At 42.7% G+C, this 17,992-nt stretch overlaps 1 protein-coding gene across 1 annotated transcript in view; it reads right to left on the bottom strand.

Annotated features, from left to right (window-relative positions):
• The window catches only part of RAB38 (RAB38, member RAS oncogene family), a 57,045-nt gene that overhangs the window by 19,437 nt on the left and 19,616 nt on the right, over positions 1 to 17,992 (bottom strand). The window contains exon 2 of the mRNA XM_006197507.4: positions 14,933 to 15,213. Within this exon, the coding sequence (XP_006197569.2) occupies positions 14,933 to 15,213 (281 nt within the window). The remainder of the gene's footprint in view (positions 1 to 14,932; positions 15,214 to 17,992) is intronic.

Genomic DNA, 17,992 nt, shown 5'->3' with positions numbered 1-17,992 from the left:
ATAGTTCCGGAGCCTAACACAATGTCTGTCACATGGAAAAGAGGCACTCCATGAATATTTGTAGAATGAATAAATGAAACCATAAAGTAAGGGGTTAGACAACAAGATGACTTTGAAGTGCTGTCCAAATCTAATTTTCCTGTGTTTCCCTGCAACAGTAGAAGACGTAACGGCGTGATAATTGGGGGACTGAGTGTGGGCTTCTATCACAGTGGTAACACGAGACCTCTTTGACTTTCATCATTTGAATATACTGCTCACGTCTGTCCTTCTTTACAAAAATCTGAGACATAAGACCTACACTTATAACCAGATGAACCAGCCAGTGCTAATTCTTTTTCCAGAGGAACTCTTCCTTTTCAAAAGGGCTCACCCAGAGACAGCTGCCACAATGAGCCCCTTGAGGTCACATTTTTAATAAAGGGGATTTACACCCAATGTTTCAGAAACACTCTGCACACATAATGCTAGGTACCCACTGCTGACACCCTCTCTCTCATTTTGGGAAACCCAGAGAACGTGAAAGCTAAATGATTTGCCTTATGGTTCACAAAGATTGTGCCTCCGCTAGAGCACTCAGAGTGACCGAGAATCAGAAATGTTCTCAACAGAGGACTTCCTTCCCCTGAAGCAACCTGTGACAGGCAAACTTATTCTCAAAAGACGACTCCACTCTGTTTAGTTCAAGGACATGAGTCCGCAGCTCTTGATTTTTCCATCAGTGACTTTGCTGCTTTATTCCTGTAACAGTCTAATCACTGCAGAATCCCCCGGACACGCCGGGCTCGCCTCGTCTCTGAGCAGGGCCCCAGCACGTCAGGCCAGAGGACAGGCTCCTGAGGGGCGGTGTCTGCTGCTTCCCCCTCAAGTCTAGTGGCTGATTGATTCCCCCTCCCCCCAATCCCAGCAGGTTCTCCCAAGAAATCAATACCTCGCTAGTCAGCGAAGCAGAGGGAGGTGAACAGAAGGCCTCGCGAGAGCAGGGCTGTTGCCACAGATCCAGGGATGCTCCAGAGATGGCATACAAGATGCATCAAAGAAGGTAAAGGACCACAAAGTAGGGACAAAGAAAATCAACACTGAAAAAAAGGAAGTAAAGAAGTAGCACAGGGAGGGAGCAGGCAAGCATGTCTTAGTAGCAAAACCCCTCCTGAAGCAAGGAAGCAACCCTTTCCAGAAGGGCTTGGCCGTGGTTCTGACAGAGGAGACAGCCTTTGCCCTTTTGTTTTCCTTTCAAAAGTAGAAAGCTGGGACACAAACCACCAGGAAGGTCTGGGATCAGTCAGACCGGAGTTTAAATCCTAGCTCTGGTACTCCTTTGGGGAAGTTACTTAAATCCTGCGGGACTTTGGTTTCCACATGGTAAGATGAAGATAAAATAATCCTAACTGTAAAATAAACTGGAATGAATTAAGTTACATAACGACTAAGACTGAGTTGGAAATAAAGTAGACAATTACCAGAAGGTCAAAGACCATGGGCACCTTCCAGTTAAAGATGGCAGGCTGAGAGAATATATTTATTTTCTTTCTTTACCAAACCTCTGGAAAAATGATTTCAAAGGAACAAAATACTTCAAATAGAATCTCGGGAATTAAAAGAATGAGAAAATGTGCATCAGCCTCCAAGAGTCAACACATTGTTAGATCTCTGAAAGTAACGGAGAAGAGGATGCACACATCATGGTCTAAAGGATATGTAGAGGGAGATATGGATAATCAGAGAACTCAGTATCTGTTCACCCTAAATTTCTAATTTATCCCTCCCCAGCTTTCCCCTTTGGTAACCATAAGATTGTTTCCTATGTCTGCGAGTCTGTTTCTGTTTTGCAAATAAATTCATTTGTATCATTTTTTATATTCTTAACTAAGAAAAGTATGCTATGGAAAAGAACAGTCAGAGAATAAGAAATCTCTTCAAAATTAAAACTATGGCTGTTGAAACTAAAAATTACAATAGAAGAGTAGAAATTAAGTCAAAAAATATAAAGAATAAAATAAAAATTGCGATGTTGGGAATATGAGAAAAAGAGAAAGCATAGTAGGTTCGCAGACTCAACTCAAAAAGTTACACCAAACTAGAAGTTCCATAAAGAAAGAACAAAAAAAAGTGGCAGGGGGAAGAAACCCATCAAAGAAATAACCAGGAAGTTCACACTGAATTGTAATTATTTGTTTATATGGATTTCCTTCCAAGAGACTGAGAACTTCTTAATGGGGGGATACTGTGCCCTTTATCACCAGCACCTCAGTGCTTAGCAAAGTGCCTACGTGAATACATAGTAGGTATTCAAGGAATACATCAGGAATGAATGAATGAACAAATGAGTGACTGAGTGAACAAAGTCTAACACGACGCATCTGAACCAGGGATCACATTAAAATCACCAACGGACTGTTTTCCAAATACATACATTCAATGCCCCTCCAGACATCTGGAGTAGGGCTGAGGCACCTGCAATTTTAACCAGCAACTCACGCATCCCTGATGTACAACTCTTCAAGAATCACACCATCGTGGGGAGGAGAGAGCTCAGTGGTAGAGCGTGTGCTTGGCATACACAAGGTCCTGGGTTCAATCCCCAGTGACTCCTCCAAAAATAAATAAGTAAAACCTAATTACCTCCCCCCAAAAAATTAAAAATAAAAAAAAAACAATTAAAAAAGAATCAAGTCATTGGATAGAATTCTGGACTAGATCTGAAGTCCAGGTTTCTCCAATGGAAATCACTATAAAGCTTCCCTGGAACTCCATTTCTTTACTAGTTAAAAAAAAAAAATACGATAGTCACTGTGTGTGGCTTAAATGACAGGGGTTGAAACAAAGGAGAGACACATGTGAAGTAAGATTGTGAGCATTTCAGTGAGAAGGAAACTGCTAAATTCTTGTTCTGGGGTGTGAAGGAGGAATAGGCTGGCTAATAAAACCCAGAGGCTGACAGTAGGTTCTTGCAGGATGCTATGTGGACTCACCAAGCCGAGAACTATGCAGTTCTTCCCTCATCTTCATTTTTCTTCTCTCCTTCCCCCTCCGCACTGCGGGGCACTGCAGTCTCCCTGCTGTGTGAAGTGTCTAGAGAGCTTTTTGGATGAAAGGACTTACATAATGTGGAATCCTCCTGGGAAATACAGCAGTAAATTAATTTTTCTGCTTCTGCACAGTTTTCTAAGGACAGAAATACCCCCACAAAGGGCAGAGAAAAGAATCTTCCAAATAAGTGCTTGAAAAGCAGTGCAGCAAACCCTTCTCTTCCATCCAGTAAACATTAATCAAGTGATCACCTGCCACGTACAAGCCAATGTGCTAGTGGGTAACCAGGAGGATTTCACAGTGCAGTGCCCACAAAGAAAGAAGTTTAGCATAACGTGGTAAGAGATAAGGGAGACTACCTGAGAGTCGGTGACAGATGATGCTTGAGCCTGAAGGTAGAGTGAAAAACAGGTGAACAACTATAGGAGGCATGTTCCAGGAAGGGGGACTCCCGAGATGTGAACAGGGGACTTGATGCACGTTAGTGTCACTAGGGGATAAATGCAGGGACGGAGTAACCAGGGGTAGACCTGAAGAGGCAGAGAAGAGCCTCACTATGGGGATTTTCTATGCTCAGGAACTTGGGGTTTCTGAAGGATGAGTAACCTCGTTCTATGGGTGTCAGGCTTGGATGTCTGGATGGATGTGAGTTCTCCAAATCGGATAATCTGATTTGCAGAAAAGCTAATGAATTCAGTTTCTTTCTTTTTTTTTTTTTTTTTTGAATTCAGTTTCTGACATATTGAGTTTAAAGAGTTGTCTGGGTGATATCTAGGTAGAGACCCAGAGGGACATGGAAGTCTGAAGTTTGGGGAAGGAGTCACGGCTGGAGGAAGAGATCCAGGAGGACAGCAGGGTCTGGTCGTAGCTCATCATTCCCTGAGTCTGGGAGCGGGAGTGATAGTCTACTAGTGAAGACCAGAGACCATATTCTGTCAAGGTCTGCACCCCACTACACCCAGGCAATATTTTCTTTCCCAAACGCACCAGGATTCTACTTGCTTTTTCCATCCTTCATCACCTACACTTTCCCACATAGCTCATCTCTGCTGCTGCTGATGCTCAAGAAAGCACAGAACCTCAGGAGCATCCTCCCTCCTTGAGATTCTGAGAGACAGACACAGAGGCCTTTTTTCCTTCAGAGATTTTCACAGAAATAATTATGATAGAGAGGCTAGGACAGGAGTTTTGAGAAGTGCAAACACGGAAATTTGACAAAGATTTCAGACACTCCCTGCCTGTAACTCTGGCTCCCGTTTTTAGACAGCACCAGGAAACTCAGCAAGTCCTTCCAAATCCTTCTTCTGCCCTTTAGAATAGAGCTTATTCCTCCTTCCCTTCACTCTCCAATCTTCCTCTAACCCAGCTCATCATTTTCCCGCGTTTGTTTCCTGTGTCCACACTAGGCAGAAGTGCAGCACACTTCTGGGGGGCAACGTCTCTCAGTACACACAGTGATCCTCGAAGGGACCAGTGGAGAGCAGTGCACCCTCGACAGAGGCATTCTGCAAAAATCTGAGGAGAGAGTTTTGTTTAAAAGGCTCCTCGCTCCCTTCTTCCTGATTCTGATACTCTACTCCAACAAAAAATCCCTGCTGTAGCTACACAGAGCTTTTTCTTCAGGAATCCCCTAACTCTTAACACATTTTCCTAAAGATGCCAGAGGAATCAAGCAATTGAAGGCACTGTGGTCTGGCTTAGAACAGGGTCCTGGCTTCAGTGGGCAGGACTGCCTGGGAAGCCTCTGAAATTGTGGGCAATTTTTGCATAAATGTGTATTTTTTTTAGACAGACAGGTCACTTATTGCACACTAATCTTCCATGTGTTTGGCAGATATTAACACTGATTTTTATAACAACCCTATAAAGTATTAAGCCCATTTTTCATATGAGAAATGGAGGCTTGGCATGATTAAGGGTTTGGCCCAAAGCCACACAGTTTCATGCCCGAGGCAAGATTCTGACCCCTATCTACCTGGCATCCAAGCCCACGCTCGCCATGCTCTGCCAAAGTGCCCCTCCGTGCTTCTCAGGGTCCTATCTCAGGTTCAGAAGTGCATGGTGATCCTACAACCTGGGTCCAGCTGGGGAAAGGGTTGTTTTTCTGGGGTCAAAAAGACACAGTCACTCAGAGAGACTCACAACCTGTGTCATCTTTCCATGACAGCTCCCATTTATCAGAGGAGCAGGCTGAGCCACGTCATATGAGCTGGTCCAACATACAGACATCTCCTAGGTGGTGCCAGGCATGTGGGTGGGAGAGACGACGTCCCTTACGGAAATCTCAGGGGCTGTACAGTGTGGGTAGGAAGAGAACAAAGACATGGAAAATCTGGAATTTCCTAAGGCAAAGGTGGGAGAATAGTCTAGTCAGAAGGAACTGCATGTGAAAGGGCATGGAGATGAGAACTGGAAATGCTAAAATTAAGATTAAAGTATTAGATGGGTGGGGACCATAGGAGGCAAAACTCTGCCATGTGTCAAACCAGGTCCTTAGCATCGACCCCTCAGGCAGGGAATCCTTAATAGGCTAGAGAAGCCTGAACCCAAAGACTCAACAGCTTCTTGGTAAACATACAAAAGTCAAAAGTCCATCCTACTAAATTTTTCTTAAAGGTGCCAACCAACGAACAGGATCTTTTATTCACTTAGTGCCTTTTCCTTAGAGCATTTAGAAAATTCGAATAGAAAGCATGGCGTCTGGGGTTTCTCAGCCTCACTGCTATTGATATTTGAGGCCAAGTAATTCCTTTTTGGGAGTGGGAGTTGGGAAGGTGTGTGCTGTGCACCACAGGGTGTTTAGCAGCATCCCTGGCCTCCACTCACTTGATGTCAGCAGCTCCCTCTTGTCCCCAATCAGTTACGACAACTGAAAATACTCCCAGACATTGACAAAGTCACCCCCTCCCTTGAGAACGACAATTGAGGAATACTGAAAACAATCATTTACAAAACATGCCTTGTGCCCTACTGGGTCTCTTCTAGAGGAGGGGCAAGGTCTGCCTTCATCCTCTCTGAGAACAAAGGCTCCTCGTAGGCCTGCTCTCATGAGTCACTGGGACGTAGAATACATCCGGAAAGTGAGGTGGCTTACTCTTGAGCCCACTGATGCTTGGTTGCTGAAGACGCTCCTGCTAAACCCACGGGATTTTCTCGCTTTCCTCTCTCACGCCCAAAGCTGGACGTGTCGGGACACAAGGGAATACAAACAGTGTTAACTGCCTCGGGCATTCCATACAAAGGGAACACCATGGACAAAAGCACAGAGATGAGGGAAAGGCAAGCGGCTGGCAGCGTCCATGTGGGAAAAGGCCCCTTCCTCATTCCACCCCTTCAGTAACTCCAAGCAAGCTGTTCTGCCTTGCTGCGTTTCCTGGAAGACCCATTCACACATCTGTGTATCTGTCAGTAGACTTTAAACTTCTAGAGACTGGGCCACCTTTTGCTTATCTATCTGATATAGGAAAGTGGGCGCAAGAGAATGGCCGTGTCCCAGGTCCCAGGCAAGTCCCTGGGACACGCTCCATCAAGTGAGGGTCCTTGGCTTCATGCAGGAAAGAATTCAAGAGTGAGTCACAGGTGAGTAAAGGTAGATTTATTCAGAGAGGTACACACTCCACAGACAGAGTGCAGGCCATCTTAGAAGGCCAGAGAAGCCATGAGGAATGGGGGTGGGTGTTTAGTTTAAACTAAAAGTAGAATCACACTCCATAGACAGAGTGTGGGCCGTTTCAAAAGGCAAGAGAAAGGCCATGAAGTCCCGGGTTGTTAATTTTTATGGGCTCAGGAACTCCATATGCTAACAAATGGGAGGGTTATTCCAACTGCTTTGGGAATGGGGCTGGGATTCTCAGGAATTGGGCCACCGCCCACTTTTTGACCTTTTGTGATTAGCCTCGGAACTTTTATGGTGCCTGTGGGAGTGTCATCTAGCAGCTAGTGTATCGCAACGAGCATATAATGAAGCTCGAAGTCTACTGGGAGTTGCATCTTCTACCATCTTGGTGCTAATTGCTGTGTCATTCTTTTGATGGTTGTGACCTGTCCCCTTCCTTCCTGTCTCATATCTATCCCAGTCCCTGGTCAACCATGAATTGGTTGTTCAATGAATATTTGTTATATAGTAAGACCAGACTGGAAAAGGCTGTAAGATAGCACAGTCGGGTGACTGGGTGCATTTTTAGCACATCTGGCTTGAAATCCCAACCAACTGTGAGATCTTTAGCTAGTCATTTATGCTCTCCAATTTCAACTTTAATCCCTTCATCCATAAAACAGGAATAATAATAATAACTTCCAAGACAGTTTGAAGGATGAGATAATGCACGTAACGCCACTAGCACGCTGCCTGGCTCAAAAGAAGCTATTGCTATTGTAAAACATCGGTGGTGAACTTTAGTAAGCAGAGGGCCAGATCAGATGGTGAAAAGCTCAGGCTTTGAAAGCCACACGGCTCTCTTGCAGCTACTCAGCTCCGCAGGGGTAGTGGAAGAGCAGCCCTGGCTAACGTGTGAATCAACAAGCATGGCCGTGTTCGGATAAAACTTTATTTACTAAATAGGGGCGGGGCACATTTGGCCCACAGTTCGTAGTCTGCTAACCCCTGTTCTAAGGTGTCTAAATTGGAATCAAGAAGTAGAGCTTACAGAAGATTCTTGAACTAGGCAGTGATGGAATCAAAGTGATTCCTTGCCTTGGGTAGGCTGAGTTTTTAGCACCATGCCAAACAGACTACCACGAGCAAGGTCTGGAGATGGTTACGATGGTCTAAGCAGGAGACAGGAAGGACCTGTGCTGTGATGGACACGTGTCCCCTGCAGGAGACAACGATGAGTGCTACACCCGGCCTCCTGCACACCCGCCGCGGTCATATCCTCTGAGGGTCTGGGTCTGTTTTCCTACAGTGTCTTTGTGATAGTTGGATCTCAGATTATCTAGCAAATTACTAGCATAGACCCTGAAAACCTCTGGAGTACTGAACAGCTAAAGATAAAAATTAAAATGTTATTCTGAATTTATACTGATCTCTAAGCAGATGAGTAGCTTGACTTTGAGATTCTTGTACTTAAGCTATTCTCAGTTTCAACAAATGATTCCATTTTTCACGCAGGGCATTAAGAATCTGTCAGAAGCGGTAATTCAAATAGTTATACTACAGACTAGTGGTCATTATATTAAATGATCATGACTATTAAACACTGCCATTATTTCCTTTAAATGACACCGTCTGACTTTGCTCTGATTTTGAATTTTTAGATTGGGCCCATCCTTTTGTGTCCCTAAGTACAACCAGCTCTAAGCAGATCAGCTAAAAATACAGGGTTAAACGTGCTGTGTCCCAATTAAGTCAGTGGAGTCACATCCTGCAATCCCATCTAAAGTCTTTGGAGATGGATGCCTAAAGCCTGGCATATCTATTTCCCGTAGGGAATTCTGGCATTTTAAGAAGAACAGGCTCTTAATAGCATTCTCTGAACCCAGAAAAGGCTTAATATACATTGTTCACAGCACAGACCTGAACAGTCATTCAGTACAAATTGCACGGAACCAGTGAATACACCAGTGACTCTCAAGAATTTTTTCATGGCTTGACATTTAAAAATTTGAGATAACCAGAGATGGCCTACTACCCAATTTAAAACTAAAAGGATGTTTAAAAAATGATGTCCTATACTCAAGCCATTAAAAAATGAATGAGAATAACTGCTCATACTCAAGTGCGATGATCTATGCATTTCCAGTTTGTGATAGATGCCTTGTATTTCTAACTGCATATTTTCTAGAAGCCTATAAAAAGAAATGATGTGTGATTCTACTCTTCAAGCAGCTTCTGGAAAACTAGCCACTTAACTGCTGCATATTTCAGCTTGCAGAGCAATTAAAAAATAATGATGATAATGAAAGAGGCTCACTAAACTCAGCGAAATGCAGAAAACGTTCTCTTTACACAAGAATTCTAGGCCAGCATTTCCTGAACACGTTCCATTCCTTTAAGTGTTCTGTGTGGCCAAAAACATTTACAAACTGCTGCATGGTGTAGTCTTTTTGAAAGAGACAGTAAAAAAGCCATTCTTTGCAGGATACACCATCATTTTAGAAATCCATGCTGACTAGCGGACATGTCTTCATTTTGAAATGTTAACAGAGGAAGGGCCAAAAAGTATATACTAGAGTCAAAGAAATAAGGTAGTAACTATATAGTTTTAGGCAAATCACCTAAGCCTCAACTTTTCTTTCCCTTTAAAATGGTAATAATAATAATAATAATAATAATAATAATAATACCTGCTCTATAGGATCATGCTAAGGATTGAATGAGTTCATACACATAAAATTTTCTGCACAAAGTTAACATACAGCAAACAGCAAGAAACACAGCCATTGTTATTACTGGAGATTCAGCGCGCACACAGGCTGTAAGAGGCTTAAGACCTGCAGCAAGGGAGACAGTGAAGTTGGTGTTCTCCGATGCATCTGACCGTGAATATTAAGCCAGATTCTCAGATGCGAGATACAGAAGCTGATGCTGGCTAAACAGCAAATTGCTTATTCAAGGGAGGTCGGGTAGCTTGCAGAATTACTCAGGAAGCTACAGAAACAGTAGTCTAGAGAAACAGGATTGCGCCTCGGCTTCCAAAAACCCAAATCCCACATAGAACAGGCGTCATGAGGACACTGCTGCCAGCCACCACTGAGCACGAGGGCCTGTAATCTGCAAAGCTCCCAGAAACTCAACTTGAAAGCAACTGTTCCTGGGGCCAGCAGTGGTCCTGTTTCTGTGTCCAACACAGGATCTGCAAACTCTGCTGTCTCCCAAGGATGGAGGCCTGTTCTGCCTTCGCCCTCCTCAGAAAAGAAATAGGTTCTGCATTGTACCTTCTTCCTCTAGTGGCTCACTCCTAAAGCAGTGTGATTTGTGCAACTTAGGTCATATGTCTGGGATCTAGCTGCAAAGAAAGCAAAAGAAGAAAGTTTTGTGGGCTCTTCCTGGGGAGGTGAACCTCCCACGGCTAGACATTCCCCAGAGATAGCAAATGTGTTCAACCGTAACTGGAAAGCCAAAGCACACAAAAAATATCCACTACACTGTGAAACACCTACTCCTCCCCCTAAAAACAAGTAACTTCTTGCAGAGAACACTATTAAGTATATTCCTTCCCTCAGCAGGACACACATCAACATTTTTCTTTTTAACTTCTGAGAAGAGACTAAAATTCGGTGGAGTTTAGTGTGAAAGCTTCTTCTCAGGGCACCCATTGATCGCAGAACATTCTGAAACAGAGGGTAGGCTTAAAAGTCACTGTAAATAGGATAGAAACAGACAAGGAGCTCTGCCAGGAGTAGGGCACGGGTGGAGGCTGCATGAGCATAAGGCACTGCAGTTCATTTTGTGACTGAGGCTCCTGGCGCCACTTGGGTAGATACTACTTGCTCCATTATTTCCCACCTACACTGGCATTTTCCTGGTGTCCTGTTCCTGAGCACAGCCACCTGTGAACCACTACAGCATCACAGCAAGATGGAGCAGCCTGGAAAGGGCTGAGATCCAGAAGCAGACCCTTCCTCTGAGCGCAGCTATGGTATGCATCAGAGCCAGGTACGGATGGATGGCGACACCCAGACCAGCAGATGGGCTGCGGGAACAGATAACAGTGATAATGTGGCATGTGTGCGTGTGGTGGGATCAGACATAACACATCCAGAGACCCCCACATATAATATGTCACTTGATGTTCACAGCAACCCTAAAAGATGGTTGGGAGTGGCCATGGAGTGAAGCCAAAAGGAGCAGCTGGTGGAGATTCAGGCAGTGGGCACCAGGAAAGAACCAGGCAATGGGCCACAAAGTCGCAGGGCCCCATTAGCCATTGAGATGGGCCCAAAAGACCAGATTCTCAATTTTGGGAATATACTAACAATAGCAGGCCAGGGCACTCATTTTAAAGAGACAAATCTACCAAAGTATATTATAAAGAAAGCTTGGACACAGAAATGCTTAAAATCACTATTGTTAGAGTTAAGGTATAATGTGGACAGTGAGATGTATTGGAGCCCCTGATCTATAGGTTAACCATGTAAATTAAATTACAGACCTGAAATGGGGGTGTTATTAATAATGATACTAAGGTAGCAGACATAAACCAGGAATGTTCCAGGGAACAGGCACTTGATCACCCCAGTTACGCATTATCTGGCCCTAGTGAACCCCTGGGTGGAATTCAACTAAACACGGCACAGAGAGGGAAAGAATGCAAAGGCTGAAAATGACAGAAAACCTGACTTAGGAGAGACTGTTTTTTTTTTCTTTCCTTTGGGTCCAATATATGAAGATGATATAGAAAAATCAGAGATGTCCGCATACATTTAATTTTTTTCTCTCTCTTAATTCACAGCCAGAGGCTACCATGATTATTCCAGCAACAGAACCAAGGCATGTAAATTCAGGTGGAAAGGTTCTTTAGAAGACTGACGAGCAAGTGGGTAAATTTCCCTGAGCGGTGGGGGTCAGCAGAAGAAGGAGGCTGGTCTGAACGACAGACAGACTCCTCTAACCCCCTGCTAGTTTCAGCCTCAGGCACGGCCAAGCTGATGGTGATACCCATAGGACTTCTGCAGGGTGTGTCCATGAGGACAAAGCCAGAGGTTGTGATCTTTGGCTCATTAGAAGTTTGGGAAATGTAAAAAAAAAATAAGGAAATCAGATGCTTATCACCAGACTGATTATGATGTCACACAAAGAGGACTCTGATTGTTAGGAGATTCACTTTCTAAGAGAAAGATCTTTATGGAAAATGTTCCCTGATCCCAAATGTAATCGAAGAATGAATTGGTAGCTGTTCCCAATGCTACCATCTTAGCTTCGGGCAGTTTGACCTGGGCCTCCGTTTTGTAAATGCTGAAATACTATCCTCAGAAAGCGAGCAGAGCTTTATCAGAGATCTTTAAAAAAAAAACAAAACAAAACAAAAAAAACAACTTTTTGAACCGTTTGACATATGACACTCTGGTTTGTCAGTGCTGTAGTACTGTTCCTGCACACATAGGAGATGACTTTGAACGCTAACCGGGCCCCGGGAAGCGGTTTTCACGATTAAGACATTCAGAAGGACAATTTCAGTAGCAGTAAGTTTGGAGGGAGGAGAGATGTTGGATGTGTGTTCCACCTTTTGCAATGAGGCCTTGTACCCTCGTGCTCACATTAGCCGTTCGGTGCACTTGAGCGTTGTGGAATTCCCTCCACCCTCTCTCTGCACAAAGCTTCTCTTCAAAGTTTACACTTGCAGGGATTTAGAGGATTAGAAACCCTGTATCTAAGTACGCGGTGGGTCAGTCAGGCCTTAAGTTAATGAACATCATGCCCTTAAGCAGAGCTTGACACTGCAGTGGTTGTGCAAGGAATGTCAGAGTGAGGGGAAGGAAAACGTGCAGAACGTCCTTTGTCCCACAAGCAATTTCAACCCTGCCCACAAATTCATAGGCCTCTTCCTTTCTTTTCTTTCTTTTCTTGCTACCATGTATTGGCTATCCAACAGCCCATATATTTCACTTATGTTTTGTTGTTGTTATTGTTATACTTGAAGTCAGGATTCTGTCTGTTTTATAAATTTCTCTATTCCCAGTGCCTGGTACGTAGCAGGTGTTCAACAATATTTGTTGAATGAAAGAATGAACAAATAAATGATGGAAGACTCCCCTCCTCATACAAATATGGGTCATTCAATACAGAGTGCCTTCCAGGTGGAAGGTAACTAAAGGAGAAAAGGAGTTCTCCAAAATTCTACTCTTTTACCTCAGTGTCTGGAGGCTTCTGGGCTGGAGCGTGACTCTTTTGAAAGAAAGGAATTTGAACAAATATGTAGGAGCTGTGGAATGAAATTGAATGTGAGGCTAAAGAACAGGGGAATAAATGGATTCACCCAAATTTTGGAATTTTTTTTAAAAAGCCAGACTAATGTCTAAGAATCAGACTATAAAAAAAAGTAACACTTCTTAGATTTCTGTAACTTAATCACAATCTGAGTGTTGATCAATCTCTGTTTATAGCAATAAATACTGTAAACAAACAAACCAAAAAGGTTCAGTGAGAGCCAGGAAGTAGAAAATGACAGATACTGTGTCCTGACTCAAAGGAAAAATCCTGTACAGCACAGGGAACTACAGTCAATACTCTGTAATAGCCTATAATGAAAAACAATATGAAAAGGAATATATACATATATGTAACTGAATCACTATGCTATACACAGAAATTAACACAACATTGCAAAAAAAATAAATAAAAGGAAAAGTATTAAAAAATGGGGGAAACAAGGGATTTTAAAAGGAAAGAAGGGAAAAAACATACAAACACACTAAATCCCCAAGAAGGAAAACAAGGAACTGAGAAGTAACAATTTCTCAACAAAAGGGCAGCTTAGAGCACGGAGAGAAGCAGGCATTGAGACTCCAAGAAACGGCTGCAACCAGAGAGCATCCCGACCCTGACGGAACACGGGGCACCAGCACCCTCTTCTCCCGCTCCATCGCCCCCACTCCCAGCACATGCTTACTCCTGTTGGTGCTGACGCTTTAGTGATATTCTCAGATCAGGTTTTTCTTTCTAATCTCTAAAGCTGTTACCTTAGTTCGCGGCTTGGTCATTTTCCCACAGGAATGCAATAACTACGTCACTCTGTCTCCAGGTCTCCTGCCTCCAGTCTACCTTTCCATAGTCCCCCGGGCAACTCTGACCATCCCACTCTCCGGGGTAAAAAACCAGTCAGAGGCTCCTCCCCAGCCTACCTGAATGATGTCCGTTCATGTTATATTTTCAAGCCATTCTCTAAGGATGCCCTCAAATGTTCACCATAAGGCCTGAGTGTGAACTTCGTCAGTGCAGACACAATGCCTATCTTATTCAGTGCTGAATCCCGAACAACTAGCCCAGTGCCTGTGCCCCACAAGTATTTAGTATGTGTGCTCCACAAATAAATAAGTGGAAAGCTCATGATGTAAAACTACATCCTAATGCAACCCTAATAATGTAAAACATACATACATATTTATAGGCACAGAAGATATCAGAAAAATACAGCAAAACATTTATTTTTATCTTACTTATGCTTTTTTTAATTTTCAAAATTCATGATGAAACTATTTTTCTCTGATATTGAGATGCAAAAATAAAAACAAGGCAAAAGGGAGGAGAGCAAAATCCGTGCCCCTGGCATGTCAGACAAGAGTGTGGGGCATAATGGGAAGTGTAAACCCCCACCTACCGCATGGGACGCTGCATCCTCCAGCCCTGACGCTGCCACACTTCCCGCTGCTCCTCTGCCACCAGGAGAGTGAGCAGGGCCAAGCCACACTATGTCTCCACATTTGTCACTGCCATCTACTCTCTCACCCCGCTCTTCCAGGACTCCCAGTGTGCTAGTTCTGTGTTCTTGCCATCTTTTCATCTCGAGGGCAAAGCACAACTCCTGGTATACCGAAGAGCACATTAAGTGCTGATGGGGTAAACTAATTCATACTTGAGTGAAGCAGTGACACTGAAGGTGAGGCCCAAGTCTTTCACTTTTCCAAAATCATACGTACCTAATAGTGTTGTCGTGAGGACTAAATGAGAAAATGCACAAAAAACATGCCTGACACGTCATAAGCACTCAATAAACGAACACAGTTATTACGTATTATCAATGTGATCATGTTCAGGTTGCTTTCCTGCCTTAGCCACAGTCATCTTAAATTGTGGATAATAGTTCCACTCATCCCTTTGAAATGAGAAAGCGCTTAAAGCCGTTTGGGAACTGTAAGTCACTAAACGAACACATATTATTATCATGATTATAATGACAGTGACTAGAGCCATTTTCTTTGTGGATCTTGCCTACAACAGGTTTATCCTTTAAGGTCACATTACCTTTGCTGATGTTTCAAACCATCCTACGAACCCGTGCTCCTTGCAGAACTGGTCCATCTTGAGGCCATTGTTCACGAGCACATCCTTCCCCTGGTCACATTTGTTGGCCAACAAAACCACTGACACTGGTTTGCCATTAGGGAGACTTAACTTTGAGTCCAAATCATTCTTCCACTTTGTCACTGCTTCAAATGTGGCTGGCCTGGTGACATCGAAGACAATGAAGGCACCCATGGCTTCTCGGTAATAGACCCTCGTCATGTTTCCAAATCTTTCTTGACCTATCACCAAAAAGCAATAGAAATCAAAAACTTATCACAATTGTAAACTGAATCACATACGGGAATTGAATAAGCCCTCCAGTATGAGCAGATCACTCAGCAAAGTGCTTCATTACTTATCTTTGAAGAATGTACTAAATACACAATCGGCAGCTCTGGTTTTGATCTTTGAGTCCCAAGGGGATTCACTCATTTAATAACTATTGAAATGTCTATGCACCAGGTAACATCCCAAAACTGTGTTAATACAGTATCCCACTAGCCACATATGGTTCCTTCAGTTTAAATTAATAAAAATTAAATGAAATTCAGAATTCAGTTCCTCAGTCACATGAGCTAGCTACATCTCAAGTGTTGAATAACAAGAAGTGGTTGGTAGCTACAGTGTTAGACAACTCCAGTACAGAACATGTCCATTATCGTAGAATGTCCTACTGAACAACACTGTTCTAAATACTTGGGATACGATGATTAAAACATGAAAATCCTACCATCTTGGAGCGTACATTCCAGTGGGGACAGTAGGTTAGCCTGTTAAAAAGGCATCCACAGTCAACTCCAGTTAAGGGTAATAGTAATGGTTTGCATTTACTGTATGTTCCCTAACCATCAAAGATGTGATTCCCATAAGTAATCATGAAGGTACAATTACTATCCCCACAGAGAGGCTAAGTAACGTGTTCCAATCACACAGATGGAAAGCTTAAGAAGTTACAATTCAAATCTGAGCTTTTTGAATCCAGAGCGCATAGTCATTTACCAACATTGAATACTCTCAAGTACTGAACCATAGTCTTGTATGGTCTCTCCCCCAGGCTTAGATACCAGGAGTGTCAATATACCAACTGAATAGATAACAGACATTTATGCATCACTGTCGGTCTCTGAGCTACATGCTAGAAATAGGACAGTGAACTAGATGGCCGATACCCTTGAGCAGTCTGCAATCCTTGGGATAAGGAAATCCCTCTGACATAAAAATAGATAGATAGATAGATAGATAGATAGATAGATAGATAGATCGATCTTGTTTAGACCAATCAGCTAGAATTAGTTTTGCTCGCATTCTTAATTTTCTAACTGAATTATGAATGTACATTTCTTTGTTTTTCTGTATTGTAGCTGTTGTATTTTTATAATTTTCCCAATTTATTCTGCAAACAATCTTTTCTGACATATATCCATACGAATTCTAGTTATCTTACTGAAGTGCACAGAAATTACCTATATTTGCCTATAAACTAAGCACTGATAAAGGATACTTAACATCTCAATATTTAAGCATTCCAACATAAAAGAATTTTTTCTCATTATTTTTTCCAACTGCATATAAAAGCAGACACATTCCTCACAATGACCATCAGATAAAACAGCACACAAGTGTCCTTCCAAGATACACCTAAATTTCCAGAGGCAAAGCAGTTCAAATGGGAACAAATAAGTTGAACTTCCTCATGGAATAAACCAGACAGACACAAACTACAAAGGAGTAACAAGAGGAACTCCCATAAATGTTCCTCTTTCCTGTCTTGTGAGCATGCAGGTGTAAATGCACATTTCTTAAACACACGAAATTCAACCTTCCTCATCTGCAAAGTGGTAGTAATAATATACACCTCACAGAGTTATTACGTGGATGAAATGAATTAACATGCAGAAAGCGCCCAGCATACTCTCTTACAGTTAGTTGGCACTTGAGTTTTCCCTCTCTTTCTCCAGCATGCTAAAAATTCTGAAAGAGTATGATGAAGGTGGTGAAATGAGAGTTCTAGACCAGAGTTTGTGACAGAAAATTACAGGCACTTCAGCTGATCAACAAAAATGAATAAAATCCTGTGCTTGTAACTCTGTGCACTGGTAGCTATTGAAGACAGGTGCTAATGAAGACTGGGCTTATATTTTCTGAACCCCAAACTCCAGAAGCATTATGCCAGACAAAGGTCTTTTATGCTGAATTGGGGATTTCTTTGTGTTCAGAGTCTTACAAAGTTTTAGAAATTAAAACAAAGTTAGGTGTGTATTGAATAAGTCAACTTATCTTTAAAAAATGCTGAAATTGCTGTGTACTTAAGAACATATAGGTCAACATACCTGTAAGAACACTTTACAATTAACTTTGAGCCCAAGGTTTGTGGATGCTGAGTTCTAATTCAAGTTACCCAATCTGTCTTGTACGTTGCATGCACACTGGCATTATTAACACTGCAGTTTGTAAGAGGAACTGACCCATAAGCACTTAATGAAAATGCATGAAGGTCAAGGCTGCTCGTCCAGTGTGTGAGTGTGTGTGCTCAAGCACGGATCACTGAAAAGAAGAGCACTTTGTCAGGGCCAGCACATGACATGACGATCCCAAAATATTTCTTACATGGGTTGTAACAGCATTTAAAAAATTTCCCACAGTCATCTAGTCAATGAAAGAAAGTGGTATAATACTCTTCATATGACACACAACCCACAGATGAACTTTCATTTTTCCTGAATGAGTTTTAAATTTCTTTTCTTTTCTTTAGTTCCTGATGCATACAGTGATTTCCTTTGATCCTGATCAAGGTGGCCATGACATTTCAGGAAGAGAGGAGAAAAAGGCCCTCTGTGATCATTCAGGACTCTGAAGGCCTCCAGGCTTTTTAAGGATGTCTTATGATCCCTTTCAGGGAACTAATCAGATGAAGGCCAAAGTCATGGGTTATTCAATAATCTCCTTGTCTACGTTTTTCATAGTAGAGTAAGGCAGCCCTAAAGAAGAAAGATTTTACATTTCAAATATATGGCAAAG

The sequence above is a fragment of the Vicugna pacos genome, chromosome 10, assembly GCF_048564905.1.
Source record: "Vicugna pacos chromosome 10, VicPac4, whole genome shotgun sequence".
Classification (NCBI taxonomy): Eukaryota; Metazoa; Chordata; class Mammalia; order Artiodactyla; family Camelidae; genus Vicugna; species Vicugna pacos.
This window is presented reverse-complemented; position numbering and strand designations above follow the sequence as displayed.